Source organism: Chiroxiphia lanceolata, chromosome 6 (genome assembly GCF_009829145.1).
Source record: "Chiroxiphia lanceolata isolate bChiLan1 chromosome 6, bChiLan1.pri, whole genome shotgun sequence".
NCBI classification, from domain to species: domain Eukaryota; kingdom Metazoa; phylum Chordata; class Aves; order Passeriformes; family Pipridae; genus Chiroxiphia; species Chiroxiphia lanceolata.
In genome coordinates this window covers 31120925-31140973 of record NC_045642.1, presented here as the reverse complement: position 1 = coordinate 31140973, position 20049 = coordinate 31120925, and the positions used below count along the sequence as shown (strand labels likewise).

Here is a 20049-nt window from a genome sequence, read left to right as displayed (position 1 = left end):
ACACTAGCTTCTTCCCAAAGAAGCTAAATCTGTAAAGAAACCAACTCCAGATACCATTAATTTAGCATGAATTTAGAACTAGAAAGACAAAACGCAGGCAGCAATCTGAGCACTTCACAGAGTCTCTGCAAGAGAATTACTCATGCTCTGCTGAGCAGTCTACACTTCATACTTGCAGAAGCTGTGTTTTGTCCTCCTGTCTGCCTGTATTAGGCAGAGAAACCTACTGCCTCTTCCTCATATTGAATCAGAAAGGTAGGCGCCCAACATCTGAGCCAGAAAACTAAGCCTGCTGAGTCGGATGTGTTTTCATTAGAGTTTAGGGTGATTACAGTAAAAAGAAATGGCCCCTCCTTTCTGTCTGATGCCCAAATGCTGACTCCGTACTAGAGGCTCAGCAAGGGGACTGCAAACATGTGATTTCCTTAATTGAGGTTGGCAGCTACAGGGAGTCCATTGAATTAATAAATCCAACCCCCCAGACTCCTGGAGAGAAAGATAACAAGGGATTTTGCACTTGATGTGGAGCTCTCTCATTTGTCAGCTGCTTCTCATTCATGGTGAATGTACTCATTAATGAAAGGGAATGGTCCTGCTCTTATGTTGTCACTTCTTCAGGCTGTCAGGCAGCAATGAAGTATTTCTCTAGGAACACTTATCTCTGGATGTGGATAAGGCTGCTGTAAAGGCAAACATTGAGGGTTGCTAGTCTTTAGGACCTGCCAACATACGGCTACAGAACTGCTGGTGGCAGGTGAGTGAAGGCAACCCTCATTTCTGCAGGTGGCAGGTGAGTGAAGGCAACCCTCATTTCTGCTACACCTTCCCAGACAAGTTCTCCCTTTCTTGCCCATTCTTGGACCTGGATTTGACTTGCTCTCCATCTTCTCCCTTGCTGTCATTGCATCTTACCATATCATGGACACTGTACTCCTATCATTGAGGTGTCTGCTAGTACGAAACCTTCTTCACTGGCCTGTAGTAATAATTGTATTTCCTGCTAGTGCTGTCACAGCTGTCATTTTTGCCTGTATTATGTTACCTTTGCCTATCTTGGTTGGGTGTGAACTTACTGATACCACTCTCAAGAATAATTCTTGTTCTTGGTTGGCAGTTGCTGATCTAGCATAGAAGCCAACAGTGTGGTGTCTAGACATAGCATCTTTCCTATAATTAAAATGGTCAGTAAAAAAATCTTGATGTCAATATCAAACTGGCATGAAAAAGTATGTTCTGCAGACAGAATGCCTTTCCCAGTACTTCAAGTTCTTGATTCCTAGGCAATATGTTTCGCAGTGCTTATAACACTGCCTATTCAGTCCTTCACTACTGAAGTCATCTTTGACAGCCATTCTCGACCATCCTCTGCAGCTTTTAGTTCTGTGCTTTAATCTCTGACTCAATGCTCAGCCCTGCAGCCTTGTCCAGCTGGAGGGAGCTGCTTCACTTCAAACCTTCCCTTCAGCAGCATTCTGCAGTGATGCAAGAGCCCAGACCACTTAGCCCTTCTTGGCTCTTTTGTTTCTATAATACTCCTTACAGTACAGCAGTCTGCTTCCCAAAGGTCCTTTGTTCTTTATAGCCTGTTCACAAGATGAAGTCTCGCTGTCTCTCCCCTTCTCCACTATTCAAGAAGCACAGAAGGACTAGCTTAGACAATATGGCTAATTTTGTAGATGGTTCCAGTAACAGGCAATGAATCCAACTCACCGTTTTTCTCCATGGGCTCGTAAGCCAGAGCAGTAATTAACTATACAGAATGTCCAAAACAAGTGATAAGGGTGTGTCTGCAAAACCTACTTCTTTCATAGAACCTTCTCTACTTGTAGACAAGTCCTTACCAGTACTGTTAAGTACTTGTTTTCTGAGGACCTGCCAGGTAGCTCTATCTTTGTGCTTTAATCCTGAGATACAACATCCCCTTCCTTTTCCATAACCAAGCATGCCTATCACAGACTACGGGGTAAAGGCTGTGATGCTGAGAGGTAGATCTAAGGTGCTACTTTTCACTTAGGGTTCAACATATTCAGGCACCTGGTCACAGCTAAGGCTCAAAGACTGGCAAGTAGACCAGAAAATCAATTCACTACTGTAAATCAGTGTTTCCCTAGCAGGGCACAGCACGGCAGAGTGCTGTCTCTATGCCAGGCCGGAAGGAACTTAGAGGAAGTTACTGGTGGATTTGTACCAAAGCAACCATAAAAAAAAAAATCTCTTACCTGTTTCTCTGCCTCTTCAGCTCTTTGCTCTGCTTCTATCACTCTCTGCTCCAATTCCTGCATCTTCAGAGCCAGAAAAGAAGATGGAAGAGGAGAAGAAAAAAAAAAAAATTAACATCACCTGAAAATTCACCTGTTTTACTCAGGAATCTCCCATTTCTTGTGCAAGTCTACAGATTTTCTTTGGCATCTTTTGAGTTAACTGGACAGCTCTGACCAGGGGGAAAAAAAAAAAAAGCCTTTGATCTTTCCCAGTCTTCTACCCTACTTTGAATTTACCGGAACTGTTGTCTCATTAGTGAACTTCATCATTCATTACATGGGTCAAAGGAATAGTCCCAAAGTCTTGACCTCATCTCTAGAATTTACACACCATGGGCTGTCCCTGCAAGAAGCCTGTCTACAGTGCACCATTATTCCCTAATTTTATTTTAGCTAGGATTCATTCACAATGGTAAATAAAAATTAATACATCTTGTAAAGCTCACGGCAGGTTCTCTATGACGCCACATTATGACATATGAATATTTTGTATTGCCTTCAAAAGCATCATAGGCTCATAACTCATAAGATTAACAATGATCTTAACTTTCGTATGCTTCTTTGCACTTTAAACAGCTTTGCAAACTGACAATTCGGTGATTTGACATCTGAGCATTGGTGCTATTGAAGTCAAAAGACACTGAATAGAATTTCATCCTAAATGTACATAAACCACTTCACTCTCATGAAATGTAGATACCCCCCATACCTGGGGTTCCTCTAATAATTTACCACTAGAGCCCATTTTTTGAGGTGTTCTTTTTTTTTTTTTTTGAAGCAACCTACTATCTAATTCGGTGCTTTCAAGGTCATCTTTCACGATCTGCCCTGCTTTGATGGGTCTCAGATTTAAACCCAGTATTATGAAATCAGTGACACTAAATACCATCCACTAAGCTGCAAAATTTGAAGAATGCTTCATGGAGTTTCCAGCACCTACTTGTGTTTTACTACAGAAAGAATGACACAGAAGCACCTTCAGAAGATTAAAAGAATCAAGCTTCAAGAAGAAAACTAACTATAAAGGGAACTGAGCTCTTTTTCTCTCCAATGTTTTACGGTTCTTGATAATGCACTGGAGTCAAGTATTCAGGTTGGTCACTAAAAGGACCAAACCAGTACTTCTGAAAATGAGACTTGTTCCTCTCGGGTTGATCACCCAGAATGGATGTGGCAGCATTCCTGCCTTTCCATTTCCCTTTTTCAGACAACAACAAGACAATTCTTCTTTCCATTTGCACCCATTGATCATAAGAGCAGACTGACACCTATCAACAAACATACCAGAAAGGTACATATATGCAAACATCTCAGTAGTCATGTAACTAAAAAAGCAATGACAAATTCAAACCATGAAGATCAGAAAGTGACACATTTAGCACGATACCTCTCAGGTTTACTTTTTCTGTTGAGCAATTAAGGATATCACAGTCTATGTAGCTTAATATCCAAATTAAGGATGCTTGCTTGGCAGAGGATCAGAGAGATGCCACAGAACAAGGCACAGACAATGTCACTCTAACCAAAGACTATTAGAGTCTTGGAGGAGACTGAGCTCAAGGCAATCTAACACTGAGAGCAGTGGTCTGTGCTACAACACAAGTATGTGTCCCTTAGGAACAGTGATGTACCCATGCATTTATCTGTTAGTCTCTGGGTAGTCATCACCACAGATAGGTAGCAGCAAAATATATTGGCAAAAGACAGATGCCAACATAACTATTATGGAGACATAATACACTTTGTGAAACAAAGGCTGTTTAAGACAGTAGCTTCAGAATCAATGATCTCCATTAGTTTTCTGATTAATTGACAGGGTCTACATTCACAGCACAGACGGAACTCTGAGCCTTTTTCCAAAGGTGGGCAATCTCCATGAAAGACTCAGGTTATTTTAAGACAACCCTGTTCTGACTGAAAAACTCATTGTTGTCCCAGCCTCATGACAGTTTGCTTTGCATTGCTAGCAGTTCTAGATCCTGATCAGGACAGAGAATATATGCTGGGACCATCCCTGATCACTAAAAAGTTCTTTTGCAACCAGGATGAGTTGGCTACGTTCCAGTCAAAATCAATTACTTTTGTCACCCTAATTCCCTCTGTAGCCTTAAATGAACTTGTACTTTTCTTAACTTCCTGTACTACATTGTTGGGTCATCCTACTACTATGAACTGTGTTTCTCATGTACACAAAATTATTATTTTGCTCATCCCCAGTGTCAGCGGTCTCAGTGGAGCACATTCAGATTTAATACACCTATGCTTGTAAGGCTCTTTCAAATCCCTCAATGAATTAATAATAATGCTTGGTACTTACATGGGTCCTTTCATTCAAAATGCTTTATAATTTGACAAATGCTACTAAGCAACGTGACTCAGGTCATATAAAGAACTTAGTGACCAAGCCCAACTCATCAAACTCTTCTCCCAAACATCAGCCCAGACAGTTTGTATGGGAGAAACAGGACTAGTTGAATAGCCATGCTTGCATGACACAAAAGAGCCTTTTTCCAAATGTTCATTGCTTATTGAAGCAAGATAGAAGCAGGTTAAATGTTACCCAGATGGCCCTTCTAAAAGCTGCAAAAGATCCTCCAATCAACCATTCACGGAGGCTTTCCCTCTCCTGATGGCTCAGAAGAGGCTACATAAAATTGAGTGAAAAAAAATTCCTGCATGTCTCAGCTTCCTTTTCCTCCTGTTGTTCTGTTCCAGTGCTCACTCCTAACCAGGCCAACTTGCTGCCAAGGCAACGATCTACTATGCCGCTCACCAACAGAGGAGTATCCCTTTTCAGTGTGTGTGTACAAGACAGAGTGAAAACAACTGCCAGTTTCCAAAGAGAATAGATCCCCACTCATGTCCACAACAAGGTAGGACCCAGGGGCCTTGTGCCCTATGGGGGTCCAGCAGGATGGCAGGGCTCTGTCTGGGGGACCAGGGGCTAGAGTCTTTCTGCCGTACTGACCAACAGCCAGGCTCTGCCCAGCTTGGGCAGCTCTGTTCAATAGCTGAGACCAGGCTGTCAACGTGGAAGTTCACACCATGTGAACTAGGGCACTGGCAGTTAAACCACTGGGTTTTAAATTCCTCATGTTCTGAACTGTGATCTAGATTATTCAATCTAAGCGGATTTTAAAAATCTCAAGTACTTAAACTGTTGGAGCACATTGTACTACCAATGCCAGGCATGAGTGGTTGGGGTTTTTTGTGAGTTAAAATAGTAAAACTTGTCTTTAAGTAATAAAATTAGTTATAAAGAATAATTTAAAATGTGGGGGATCAGGTTTCCAAGCCTTTCAATCAGTCACTTCAAAACCCTTGAGACAACCTGGCTGGTGAGCAAGTATCACACCACTGTTAACATTGTTCTTCACTTTCACCATCTAAATCACTTTTTTAAAAAATAATTTCCCTGTTGCTACAAACCATATTGGGAGAATCTCAGGACAATGTTCACCACAGGTTGGCAACACAGATTCAAACTGTGCCCACTACACATTTTTCCAAAATCAACCCCCCACACTACCTCAAAAAACCTTTTTTGAAACGCAGTACTCTCAAATAAGTCTGAATCTCTTGATTCTCTCAGATAGAACAGTGAGAAAAAAAAGATTAAAAATCACAGTTGCTATAAAAATCTATGATAAAAATCCCTGAAGCTGGCATCACTATCATAAACCATTTATCTCCTTCAGTTTTGCATCACTGGCCACCTGAGTGGGACAAGGATGCAGCACAGATACAAGCCCCTGTTGCTGGAGAGCCCTGTGGTGACTGAGAAGGGAAGGAGGATCTCTGAGCAAGTTGTTACAGACCACTTGGGAACCTGAGGCAGAGGACACTTCCCAACAACAGTGTTCAGCATGAGCACTGTGTGTGGAGCAACTGCTCTGGTGCCTTGAGTCCACCTGCAGCAGGAGGGCCTGCTGGAGCTGCCCCACAGTCCCCGAGGCTCTCCCCTTCCCACATGACATTCAGAGAATTGCAAGCCTGCTAGCTCTTTGAACCTTCAAGTAAGCCTACAACAGTTCTGTACAGGTAGTTATAGAATAACCTGATCACTGAACCAAGCTACTCCTTAATTTTAACATCGCTTTGACTGAGAGGCTGGATTAATGGCAGTCAGGTCCCTCCCTTGAGGAGCCCCCTGAAGAAGATGAAAATTTCATTCCCTACCATGGAGCCCCTCCCTAAAGAAATAGTCAAAAGATACCTAGCAAGTCTGTTCTCCAGAAAGAAAGTCTTCTACGTAGGTTTGTTTTGTGTGGGGGTAGTCAGAAAGTTTCTCAAAACAGATATTAAGAAAGCACAAGGACACAGATTCCATAACACAGCAAATGAATACTGATTCTCTTTACCAGACCTGGGCCACATCTATAAATTATTTTTTTCATGTGCCTTTATCTAAATGGACTTTACAACTACTTTCAATGTTTTTCAAGGTAAGTAATTACCAAGGTCCACCTCAGAAGCTACCCTGAAGAGATGAAAAGGGTGAATAAAATTGTATAATTTATTAAAATATGATGGGTAGAATGAATGTCTCATGCACTATATGGCATTACTAAAAATGTAATTACAGTGAAAGCAAGGATGAAAATTACTCCACTCTGAAGTAGCCGACATTTTGATGTTTTTACATCCAAAATCAACAAACAAGAATATACACACAGAAGTTACATAATACAAAATAGGGCAAAAGTGAGTTTAGAACGTATGTCATCAGGTACAGTAAACTGCAGCTAGTTGTACAGATTTTAATATCATTAGTAAACTGTGACTGAAAGAATCTGTTCTCACTTTCCAACAGTAAATATTTGAGCAATATCTGAGCAATCTTGGACTGGACTGTGATAATGTAAGCCACATTTGGAAAAAAAAGAAGGAACCCCACAGCAACCTACAAACTTGGATTTTATACAATTTAGTGAAAAAGCTTTAATTCGAATTGAAAAACAACTCAATCTAAGGTAAAGAAAAAACACAAAAAATTCACACCATGATGAAAACAAAAGAGAAAACTCCAACAAAACCCTCAAATCTTGCCAGTCCTCTCCCCTAGGATGTAAACAAATTCACTGAGTACACTTGAAAGAGATTAGTAGGAGATGCCTCTAAAATCACAGATGCTGTGCAAGTTTCTAACATTCAGATCTCAAAATATCTGGCCCTGCTCCTCAGCATCCCCAGAATGTTTTGACTGGATATAAAATGTTATTCTAACAGTATGGTAATACATGTACCCTTGTCTAGTTTTTTAACATTATAGCATAATTTGCACTCCTATAAGCTTTTCTGTTGTCAGCCAAGTCCCAATACTGATGTTCTAACCCACAGCACCCATCTTTGTTCTGCAGCTGCCTCAGTCACTTTAGATATCCAGAATCTTGCTGACATACTGTTTTCCACCAGAGTCCAAATACTTGGTGATTTTGCAGTAAACAAGGCCAAATTCTTATTTTCACTAATGCCACCTTCACCACTCAGACAGGCACATCTCTGCATCTTGAGTAAAATAAGCAGAGTGCAAAAACATACTGTAATCAAGAAAGAAATCGTTACTGCAAGTAACAGTTCTGTTGGATAGCTCAGCACTTACAGACTTTTTGCTTTCATGTCATAACTTATTGCAAAGTAGAAGTCATCATCACTGCCTCACCTTCTCAGCTAACAGTTCTCGGATCTTGCTTGCCTGCAAGCGGAATTTGAAGAGCTGGGACTCCAACGCAAGGCATCGCTTTTGCCAGTCCATACAGTTGCCATTTTCCAGTGTGAGTTCTGCCATTGTGAAGTTAATCATCCATTTAGGATGTCATCTGAGGTGCTCCAAAAACCCTACAATATAGAAAGGAAAAAAAAAAAAAAAATGTATTTTAGAAGGACAAACTTATCACCCCCTGTGTCTAGTCTTCCTAGGTCCATCTTACAGAACTGGTAACAGGCAATTTCTTCCCCAAGCAGAAGATGAAGTGGTACTATCCCGAGTTATTGATATTGCCCTCTGCCAGAGGTTACTCTTAATGGATAAACTTTTACCTGTAGAGTGAGTAAATAATTTACTAATGCATCGTACTGTATATTCCAGAAACAGCCTTACCACTACCCTTACAGTCCTGCTCAGCTTCTACCCAGAGATTAGTAGCTTTAGTTCTGGCTTCTTTGTACCAGTATGGTACTCTCATAGTCATTAAAACTTCCTAAATATAACTCACGTATCACACACACAACACACATATTTTCAATTAGGGGCACCAGTGCCTTATCTCATGCAGACTGTGTTAAGATGATGTGATGTATTATGCAACACTGTTCCCAATCCCTAACTACTTGATACAGTCAGCCCATAGTAAGAGTGGAAGTGCCCCAGTATCTATACAATTGCTCTGTTAAAACATAAAGAGAACTCATCCAGGAATAAGTTAAAGCTTAAGACAAAACATGCTGCTCTACTGAAGTCCTTGCAGACATCAAGAGATACATACAAATCCAGAAAGTGGAGAAAGCTGTAGTTTGTGAAGTTGTTTTATTTTCCTACTCAATAACTATTTAGACATCTCAGATACTTTGTGCTCATTGTAAAAGATGCATAGTCAGTCATGACTAGGCTTCGCGAACAAAGATTTAGGAAGGCTCTATCCACATTTGTTACAAGCACGCTGGTGGCTGATGAGGTCAATACAAGATAGACATATCCGATTACAAAAGGCACAGCAGAAAGACTCCTTAGGTGGTATATTCTGCAGGACACAATTCTTTCTGCGTTGTCTTTTCTCCTCAAGGGTGATCCTGCGTGCTTTCTCAAAGGAAACAGCAGCGTTATAGATGGTGTGTCTCCAGATCTCCCGATTTGAGACCAGAGTAGACCAGTTATGTTGATCAATATGGCCAAGGCTGAGATGTTGTTTCAGGGAGTCCTTGTATCTTCTCTTTGTATCTCCTCTCTTGCGGCAGCCGGTGGCAAGTTCACCATAAAGCAGGATCTTAGGGAGGTGGTGGTCCTTCATCCTTGAGACGTGCCCTGCCCATCGCAGCTGTGTTCTCAGTAACATGGCCTCAATACTTGTGATTGCTGCTTGTTCTAGAACAGATGTATTGGTCACATAATCTGACCAGTGGATGTTTAGGATTGTGCAGAGGCAGCGTTGATGTAAGCGTTCTAGGAGACACAGGTGGTGGTGGTAGATGACCCATGATTCGGAACCATATAAGAGAGTAGACAGTACAATGGCTCTGTAAACACTGCTCTTGGTACTTTTCTTCAAGTGTTTATTATGCCATACTCTTTTATGGAGTTTTCCAAAAGCACTATATGCCTTTGCTAACCTGTTGTCTATCTCCCCGTCAATCTTACCATCCAAGGAGATGAGGCTACCTAGGTAATTAAACTGCTGCACTGATTTGAGCTCTGATTGGCCAGTGGTGATATGGGGATGATGGAAGACTTCCTGAAGTGCAGGTTGATGGAGAACTTCTGTCTTCTTTAAGCTGACTTCCAGCCCAAAGAGCTCAGCAGCATCTGCAAAGCAGGATGTTAAACGCTGCAGAGCTGCTTCTGTGTGGGCGACAAGGGCGGCGTCATCAGCATAAAGCAGCTCATGGACAAGATGGTTTAAGGTCTTGGTGTGGGCCTTCAGTTGCCTTAGGCTGAAAAGGCTTCCATCAATACGGTATCAAATGTAGATACCGTCCTGATCATCACGGTCTGCTGTGGCCCTTTGGAGCATCATGCTGAAAAAGACTGTGAATAGGGTTGGTGCGAGTACGCAGCCTTGTTTCACACCATTAGTTATTAGAAAGGGCTCAGAAAGTGCATTGCCATATCTGACTTGGCTGTGCTGATCCTCATGGAATGAGATGATCATTTTAAGGAACTTGGGGGGACAACCTAAACATTCCAAAATCTGCCATAGACCTTTTCTGCTCACAGTATCGAAAGCCTTGGTGAGGTCAACAAAGGTTACATAGAGACCTTTGTTCTGTTCCCTACACTTCTCTTGCAGTTGTCTGAGGACAAATACCATGTCTGTGGTACTCCTGTTGGCTCTGAAACCACACTGACTTTCAGGTAGAATTCCCTCTGCTACAGCGGGTATTAGTCTGTTCAAGAGTATTCTTGCCAGGATTTTGCCAGCAATGGAGAGCAGAGTAATACCACGGTAATTTGAGCAATCTGATTGAGTGCCTTTCTTCTTATACAAAGTGATGATGACTGCATCATGAAGGTCTGATGGTAGTTCACCTAGTTACCAACAGCGTACCACAAACTTGTGAAATTTGGCATGGAGTGCAAGGCCCCCCATGTTTCCAGACTTCAGGTGGAATAATAAGGCATTTGTGAACAAAAAGGTTTTTAAGATCAACTCAGTGTGTGTAGTCCAGCAGTCAGCTGTATTATTCTACAATAATGAATGTTTACATAGCCAGAACAGCTATTAGCTCAACTTCATCAAAACAATTAAATCCTTACTTGTTAAAGGAGCTTCTCACCTGCTCATAGACAAACTCACAAGTCCCAGGCTGCGACAGACCAAAGAACAGACCAAGACTTGAGAGAGAGCAATGAAGTCACTCAGCCTCATTGCCTTTACATCTGCCTTTGCAGAGTGGAAAAGTTTAAGATGTCCCTCTAGTTGTACCCACTTGTCATTTACTCCTAAGACTTGAGATTCAAGTTACCCTGAGAATATAATAGTGTGAGTATACATAACACAGCAAGCCACTCTATTCAGCTAAATCTCTGATGTTCCGAGTTAAGGAAGACACATTTTATACCCTTTAGCTACAAACACTACCTGCAAGTTATGTTATGGACAGGCTGCTTTGTTCAGTAATACAAAGTCTCCCAGACAGCAAGTTGCCTACCTTTCCAATGAATTATGGAACATTATTCCAGGTCAGAAGGCAGGTTTAAGTAAAACAAGGCAAAGGCACGCTCATGTGTCCAGCACTGCATCACTGAAAACATTCTGCAATAGGAAAGAAAACCACTATTCTACAAGCAGCACACCTACAGTTTCACAGAAACAAAGGCCATCCTTTTCCACAGCCCATCCAGCACATTGATCTAATCTCTAGCCCTAGCTCCTTGCCATGCATTTAACCAGGTTACCCTTGGTACACATCACAGCATTGCATGGTTTCCCTCTAAGGTACTGCTATCAGTCTTTCCCAAGCCAAAAGAGGGCACTAAGTCATAAAAGGATGCTACACCACCATAAGTTTGTTTACAGCTAACTCTGTTTTGTACATAATAATTCAGCTCTCAAATGAAATTTTGTTCTCTTTCATACAAGTATAAAGAGATTTTAGTCTTTACTCATAAAGCTTAAGTTCAAAAAGGACATACAAATGAATGGGATGAACTCTAATGGCACAAAGCAAAATGAAACTGATGTACCACACAGCTTATGCCAGAGCAAAAGTAATTTTCCCATACAGTCCATAACTTTTGATTGAACTAAAATACCCTATTCTGAATAGGAAGTCCAAGACTGGGATAGATATCCTGAATCATTACACCTTGTTCCTTTTCACTATGGACAACTGCATCATATAATCCCTTTCATAAATGAACACTCTCTTCCCTAGAACTGTGCATGCAGTTTTGCTCCCACTGTTCCTGTTGTTCTAGAACCTCACCCATCTAACGAGCTGCCTTCCAGTTACCAGCATAAATAGAATCATAATCAGCCTGTATCTGTTCATTCTTGTAGATTAGTGCCCTTCAGCTTAGTTAGTTTTTTTCCCCTTCCTCATATTTACCTCTTGATGTGTTTGTAGATATCAAAAGCTCCCCCTCAGAGACCTGATTTTGCAAGGCTAGAGATAAGGGGCTCCTCTAGTCTCCTAAGAAAAGGTCATCACTCTTGCTCTGCACCTGTTCCAGCTTCAGACCACATCATATAAAAGGGTCAGGTTTTATCTTTCTCCCTCCCCTTCACAGTCATGGGTGACCACAACTGCATCTGAAAGGCAGCATGCACCCATACCAAAGCCTTGTGTAAAGGCATTTAGCACTTTCCACCATATTATACTGGTGGTCGACATTCACAGACAAATTGACACAACTGGAGCAGAAGAATCTCAGCTGGCTTTTCCTTTGCAAATGCCAGACTTCAGAGTGCAGGAGGGTAATTACAATGGCACTAGAACAGATTAATAAAGCTCACGTTTGAGTCAGATCTCCAAAAGATCAATATTCTCTGTACTACTGGCCATTGTGGTATCACACAACAGGACAAGAGACAATGGGCAGAAACTGATGCACAGGAAGTTCCATCTAGACATGAGGATGGAATTGTGTGGAGTCTCCCCCACTGGAGATATTGAAGAACCATCTGGATGCAATCCTGTGTTACGTGCTATAGAATCACCTTGTTTGAGCAGGGAGATCAGACCAGATGACCCACTGTGGTCCCTTCCAACCTTATCAACTCTGATTGCAAAATTCAACAGGCCCGTGGTTACCCTGTGATTGATTAGTATAACCATATCTTTTCCTCCTCTGCTGATTTTAAAGAGTGCTCTTCCAGGTTTTATGCCCACTTTATTACTACTTCTAACACACAATTTTACTTTGAGTCATTAGATTAATCCCCTCTGTCAGTCAACTCTTCTAGTAAAATACCTACCATCTAATAGACCCTTCTTCACCCCTGTGTTGTCACATTCTCTTTTGTCATTTGTCTATCTTACCATTCTTCTATTAATCCCCATCTCCTCCACTTAAGCTAATAACTTCCCCATGTGTCATCATACCAAATTATTTCTGAAGGCTAGAGACTAGAATTACAGCTTTTCCCCTCTAGCAAAAACCTTATGCTTTTTCAGAGAAAGATTTTGTATCACAATGTCTGATACTTACCCCTAAATTATAACTTTATTTACAAAATTTATTCTGAAATTTCTTTTACTGTTAAAATATATTGCTCTTTCTCCCCCATTCTCCTCAAGGTAAGCAGTTTGTCTCACTCTCTGAATTACAGTATCAACTTTATTTTGATAGACTGACTTTAAATTCTTTCTATTGGATCTGCCATTTCACGTGCCTTTTTTCATAATTCTTAACAGTCTTTATTCACTACATTCTTTGATTCCCCTGCCTCTCCCAAATATTGGTCCTTTTCATATCAGATAAAGAATTTATATGGTTATCTAAACCATATTTATATATTTATGGTTATACATTTATATAAAACTGGTTCTTTTTTCCCTTAGGCATATGAATAAGTTGGGAGTCAGATATTTTCAGATGCAGTACTCTTACTTTAGGAATTTGGAAAATAGGAAGCAGTCACTTTGTTCAAACAAGCTGAGATTTTCAAAACTTAATTCTTAAATGCATACAGCTGCTTCTTAAAGAGCAACTTGATTTTCAGTTCTAAGCATCAAACATATTAAACTGTCAGTGAAGATAATGGGAGCTACGAAGTCCTTAGAACTCAGTGGGGGGAAAATGACTGAGCCAACTGCTAAATGCAGTCAAAACTATAAATCTCATGCATATATCTGTCTGTTTCGACCAACATCAGAGACAGTTCTGACACTAAATGTAATATACAAAATAAATATTTACTTGGAGTGCCCATATCCAGTTGTAATTCTGATGAAGCCAAAATTTATACCAAGATGTCATATGGTTGTTTTTTTGGGTTTTTGAGGTTTTTCTGAGCTTTGGGGTTTTTTGTTTGTTTGTTTTTAGACCAGGATCAAGTGATTTCCCAGATGTAGGTGGATCCAGACTAGAATTCACAACACTTCAGATACTTTGTATATTTCCATCTAAAATGCCCTTTAAGAATAAAAACAATTAATCAACATGAAGGCTTTCAGTTGCAGATATAACTGCAAGTAAAGTGTTTGCACTTTGTTCATTCAGTGCAAACAAAGAAGACAAGTGAAACACTATTTCCATATTTCAAATACAAATGTCTCCTCAGCTCAGCAATCAGTTTATCCAGGCTGTCATAGGGGATTCAGTCAGCACAGGAGGACTGCAGTTCTGAGCACCTGCCAGTAATATGCACCAGACCCTGCCTGAACACCAGACGTGAATACTGGTCTAACTTTTAGCTACCATCTTACTATAAAAGAATCAGTAGAAATGTGATAAATGTAACACATGAAGGGAGAGAGGTTTCCTCCCATGTCACTGCATCAACACCAAAGGGGTCAGCAGTACGGGCAAAACTCAGTGGAGAAATCCCGTACTATTAATCAACTCCCTGTCCGCAGCCATCTCATTTTCCACTTCATAACCAGTTTCACCCCCCAGCTTTTTAGCCCTGAGGCCATTGGAATTGTTGAGCCACACAGTCATTTCCCGTTCAGGAGTGCGGCCTGGGATGTGCAGAGCATGGAGGGGAAAAAAAAACCCCAAACACAAAAAGCCGTGAGAAGGGCAAGGCTTGTCGCGAGCCGGGGGGTGGAGAGCGGGGAATAATTTCCCCTCTACATCAGTGCAGGTGGCTTGGCTACTAAGAGTGCCAGGAGGCAGGAACAGGGGCTCCAGGTTGTGCCATTTTACCTGCGGAGGTCTTGCCCTGTACACCGAGGCTTACCGGAAAGGCAGAAGAAACCGCAGGACTTAGACACATTTACACTTGGGCTGCGTTTTCCCCCTCGTGTGGCCATTCCTCCCCCCATCTCTTCCACACCTCTTCAGGGCCAAAGTCCCAGACCCGAAGGCAAACCTCGGTTAACAGAGATGACACAACATCACCTCCAGAACGCTCCCGCCAGTCCCCTTACCATCACCTTCGAAGAAAGACAAGAAGGGGAAGAAAGGCTGTGACAGCCAGCCCCGCACAGACCGGCTCTCCAGAGCACTCGGCCGCCCTCTCCCCGCCCGGGGTGCCCCCCGCCCGCACTCACCTTGGCCGGCGCGGTGTCCGTGCGGGCGGGGCAGGGCGCTGGCGGGCGCAGCCGGCGGCCTCCCGGGGCTCCCGGCCCGCGGGGCGGCGGGGCTGGCCCTGGGCGCGGCGGCTGCGCGGCAGGCAGGTGCCCGGCACGACTCCTGTCCCATTCAGCACTTTGTCATTCCCTCCTCGGTTTCCCTCGAACGGGAGAGCCCGGCTCAAATATCAGAGCCGGCCCTCCCGAGGAGCGCAGGAACTGACATCACCCGCCCCGGGCTTTTAACCCCTTCTCGGGCTCGGCGGCGAGGCAGGTGGGGCGGGTGGCGCCGGGTGCCGGGGCGGCCCGGCCCAGAGGAGAAGAGCGGCAGCCACGCTCTGCCGCGGGCGGAGGCATCCCCCTCTCCGCCCACCCTGCACCCTCAGGGGCTGCCACCGAGTCTCCTGAGATCCTCCTTGCAGTTACCTTCCAGCCCTCGGAGCCGATGTTCCCAAACAGACCGCCAGAGTTGCGATGTTTTTTCGTGGAGCAGCCGGGCAGGCAGCTGGCATCCACACCAGCACGCTGCCCTCACCGTCCACTGCAGCCGTGAGGGGCTGCTGGCTCGTTCCAGGCTCCGGCTGAAGCACCCTTCACTTCTTGTAGGCAGTCCCAGGGCATGAGGTTGGTGCCGGGATAGAGATTAAAATCTAAGTAGTGTAATGACACCTCTCCTGACCAGAGGACACCATCCTGCCCCACGTACTTGTGCCATCTCCCAGATGAAATGGCTCAAACAAACAGGTCCAGGGCCTCAAGCATTTCTAATGATAGCTGCCAGCACACAGAATATTTTATTCAGTCATCAGGCCACCACTTATAGAGCTACTTCACATGCAGCAATCCCTTACGTGAATATATAGTGACTTACCGGAATTTATATTACGTGTGTTATACAAAGACCTGGTAATCTCGCTGCCTGTTGGGGAAGGGCTGCACCAGAATGATGATGTCCTGAGTGATTATGAGAGAGCCACGAATGCTCTGAAACTGTACCTCGGTTCCTGTTGAGACCTCACGCAAATCAGCTCTTGCAAAACAAGGCAGGCTGAAATAAACAGGCTTCAACAATCTGTGGAGGAAGAGGCAGGAGAACTGAACAAAAGTATCTCCTAGTACAGTAAGCAACACTATTCACTAGTCCTGGTTAAACAAGATCTTAATTGTTCTGCTTATTAAACTTGCATTGTAAATTCTTTCCTCGTGTTGATAGTGTGCTTTCACTGATGTCACCGCAGAGAAACAGTGGGTATCAAATCACTTACTGTGTGCACAAATGAAAAGACTGATGTGAATAAATGGTTAAAATATAAAAATATAACTAAAAACATAAGGTCAAGATTTGGACACTGGAGTGAATAAAGGCAGACTCTGAAATCTACACTTCATTATCCAAATAAATAGTCAGATTTCCAAAGACTCTGAGGATGCTGCAGTTTCCTAAAGATGGTTTTGGTTTAGATTTGTCATCGATTTCCAGTTTCATGGGAATTTGGTTGAATGAAGTTGCCTGTTCCTTTCTAGCTAAAAGACAAAGCATACATTATGGAGCTGGTTCAGGCATAGAGCAGGATAGCACTACAAAGAGGTGGCTGGAGAGTCAAATGGAGACAGGCAAAGAACTGAAAAGAAATAGGCATCTGGTGAGGAGCTCTCTCATTTGGCCAGTTGAGCAAGGATAGGCAGGAATACAGCCAGAGATGGAGCTGGCTGTTGGGACAGTATCACCCAAAGAGATTTCTCTGCCAATTCCCAGTGTAAGGGACTCCAGTTGCCTACAATCTGTATGTTGAGTGTGAGCCTGTATTAATCATTATTCCCAGTTATCAAAGAATTGTAATAAATAACCAGAAGCAGCACAAATTGTATCTCCCTTTAGGTATTTCAGAGGGCAAAAGCTAACTTCACCCTTTACAGAATCCCCTCCTGAACTGAGGCTGACCAAAGACAAAGTGGGAAAAGCAGCTATTCCCTTCAAGTTCCCCATCCTATTCCTGGTCCTTTCAGCCACAGCATGCAAACACAGTACTTCTTAATCTGAATTTTATGAGGTATTTTTATTCTTCCTTTAAAGGCACTGGTCAGGTTCTCTCATTTGCACCAGCAAAGCCAACCAGGTCGTATCACTTACTGAAATGTCAATCTGGCCTTGTGTTTTTCCCAGGCAATGAAGCTTGACTGCCAGGACATTCCTCAGCCACTGAACTTTATACAAAGTACCTCCCCAAGAATTGCCTGCACACACCTTGCTTTAACCCCTGGAGGCCCAGAACCACATCAGCACTCACACAACCTGCTGCCGTTATTTAATGCAATTATTCTTCAAAGCTATGCCTCCTTATGTCTTCTGTTGCTTCTGTTAAAGTATTTTAAAACATTGTTATTAAAAAAATAAAATTGTGGCTTCCATTAAACAATGCAAATAGAAAAGTAGTTTGGAGTTCAGATGGAGAAGGTTGTAAGAAGAGCAAGTAGTATCTCATCGTTCCCAAGTGATTTCCCTTGGCAGTTATCTTTAATATGGCTGCTCAAGCACTGTATATCAGGTCTTTCCAATTTGCAGACAAATCATTCAGCAAAAAATAAAATTTACTATAAACAGCAAATATCTTACTAACAAAACAAATTCACTGGCAGATCCAAGAGAACTAGTACTGTTAGACTATCATTATCACAACTCAAGCACAGGCTGCTTTGTTAAGAGGACCATATCCAAGATAACTAAATAGAAGGACAAAGAGATAAATGAGAACGAGATGTCAGAAGATGAGAGCAGAAGAAACTCTTTCTCTTAATAAGCAAAACTGTCATAGTTCTGCAGGTGGGAGAGGGCACTGCGTTCCAGACATAGCACTGCTGAAAACTTACCAAAGGGGCAAGGACACCAGCCAGACCAAAAGTCCATGCGTCAGAGCTCCACAGAAGGCTCAATCCTACGTGGGAAAAAACTTGCACAAAAACAAGACAGGACCTTGAAACATGTGTTTGAGGTACTTGTCTCTCTCCACAGGCAACTTAGGCTTCATACTAGTTCTCTGAATTCCACCGATGTTACAGGCTTAAAGATGTTGAAAATAGCCTTTGTGCCTAATTCCTTTACTCTCTTTCTCCTGGGCTTGCAGTGTGCTGACAGACAGAACACAGACTTGCAACCCCCTACCTTGCTTCCCTTCTAATCAGCAATGACAAGCTCATGCAGCAGAAAAATAAGAGACTGGCAGCTGTGGATCACCTCACTGCAAACTAGTTGCTCGTGGGAGGACCCAGTGGGAGGGCCAGGAAACCATTGCCCTCAGGTACTTTGTCAGCTGGTTTTGATTGCATTATGGTCATCTTGTCACACTTCACACACAAAGACACTTATGTCTACTATTCAAGCCAGAATTTGAGCAAGAGCATATGTTTTATATATACAGTTTTGACTGGCACAGAGCAAAACAATGGAAAATTCCCATTTTCCTTAGGGAGTCATCCCAGGGGCAACTTCAGTGTTATTCTCAGTATTAATAGCTCTCTCCTTGTTTCATCTCTGGATTTCTCCAGTTTCGGCTTCCACATACCAGATTTCATTATGTCTTTTCCTGATAGAATAAGAAGCCATCAACTATCACTAAAGCAGCCTGTGATAAAAAACTTAACTTTCTCTTTTATAAAAATATAGAGATATAACATCTCTCACAATAATTAATGTTTTCTAATGCTTGTATTCTCATTGGTTTATCTAGAACATAGATTAGACAACTGGTGCTTAAAAAGTCAGTTTGGAATTGTTATCAGCATGTTGGTGTGTACCTGTTCAACTCCTGTTTCAGAGTGGGGAAGAAAGAAGGATGGCATGTGGGAGTCTTCAAGCTGAGGAGAAGGAAAACAGTCCTTGCAAGTATATTTGTTTTGTTTGGTCTTTTTGTGCCTGGCATTGGCTGGTATGCAGCCCAAAAGGTTCCCACATACCACAGCACTCTTTGAATCTGTTTCTGAGTCTACAGCCTACAGCAGTAACTGCTGTGCAACTGGTGCTGTACATGATGTATGTCACAGGTAAACTGTGTCACGTCCAGATGCTGCAACTATGCAGACAGAGATGGCTCAACAACACTCACAAAACTGAATGTTGCTGCCCTAAGGTTGAGGGGCCTGGCTGCTCATGCTGAGGTAAAGGAGGCATTGAAAGAGGGTGGTGGAACTGTGATAAGGTGCTGGAAGGAATCGTGAAGAGCCCTGGAGCGTTGCACCTGTGGCTCTGGCAGCCCCGGTGATGTGAGGGACGGCCACAGTTCTGCTGCAAGAGAGAGAGTCCATATCCCTCAGCCCTTCCTTGAGAGGCAGCATCAGGTCTTTCCCTTTCCAGAGGGAGGGAAGCTCAGGCAAAGTAGGCAGCAGCCTATGGTAATTTTGCTTCCCCAGGTATCCTGTGAAATGTAAATAGGCAAATACCTATCTACAGAGTTGTCTCTGGAAGCACAGTGCAAAAAGCTGCACCAGAGAAAGAGACCCAAACAACATGGGGGAGCAAGGAACTGATTATAGATTACTGGTTTGAATTCAAGCCAAGTAAAAGAAATATCCTCTGGTCAGCTACCCTCTGACATGCAGCAGCAGTGACCGCTGTATGGACAGACTGGTCATCTCAGCCCAGTTCTTAAACATCACCTGTCTGAGGCACATGTTTATAAGGAGTGAGTGCTGAGGAGGCAATAGTGGGTGCTGCAGGTCACCAGAGGAGCTCCATGGTATAGCATAGACCTGTATTACTGCTGTTGTTCATTACAGTTCTGCATTGACCCATCACTGCAAATAGCTTCTCAGCACAAAAACTTAGACAAGAAGAGATCATGGGGAGTGAACTTGTGTGTCTGATCCTCACTAGAGCTGTGAAAAGAGTTGCTGGATG

General features: G+C 42.8%; 1 protein-coding gene across 12 annotated transcripts in view; it reads right to left on the bottom strand.

Annotated features, from left to right (window-relative positions):
- PLEKHH1 (pleckstrin homology, MyTH4 and FERM domain containing H1) overlaps positions 1-18346 on the bottom strand; it is a 57444-nt gene extending 39098 nt beyond the window's left edge. For 3 of the 12 annotated variants that reach the window (XR_004357526.1, XM_032690300.1, XM_032690311.1), the window contains exons 1-4: positions 14825-15007; positions 11127-11230; positions 7924-8099; positions 2220-2282 (exon numbers count right to left, since the gene is read on the bottom strand). Coding sequence is in view for 11 of the 12 variants with exons in the window: in XM_032690300.1 (XP_032546191.1) it covers positions 2220-2282; positions 7924-8064 (204 nt within the window). In the remaining variant the exon portion in view is untranslated. Of the gene's footprint in view, positions 1-2219; positions 2283-7923; positions 8100-8191; positions 8380-11126; positions 11231-13839; positions 14056-14824; positions 15008-15137; positions 15164-16029; positions 17772-18026 lie in introns of those variants that run through there. The other 9 variants (XM_032690305.1, XM_032690306.1, XM_032690301.1 and 6 more) reach the window with 9 other exon arrangements.
- Positions 18347-20049: the final 1703 nt, after the last annotated feature.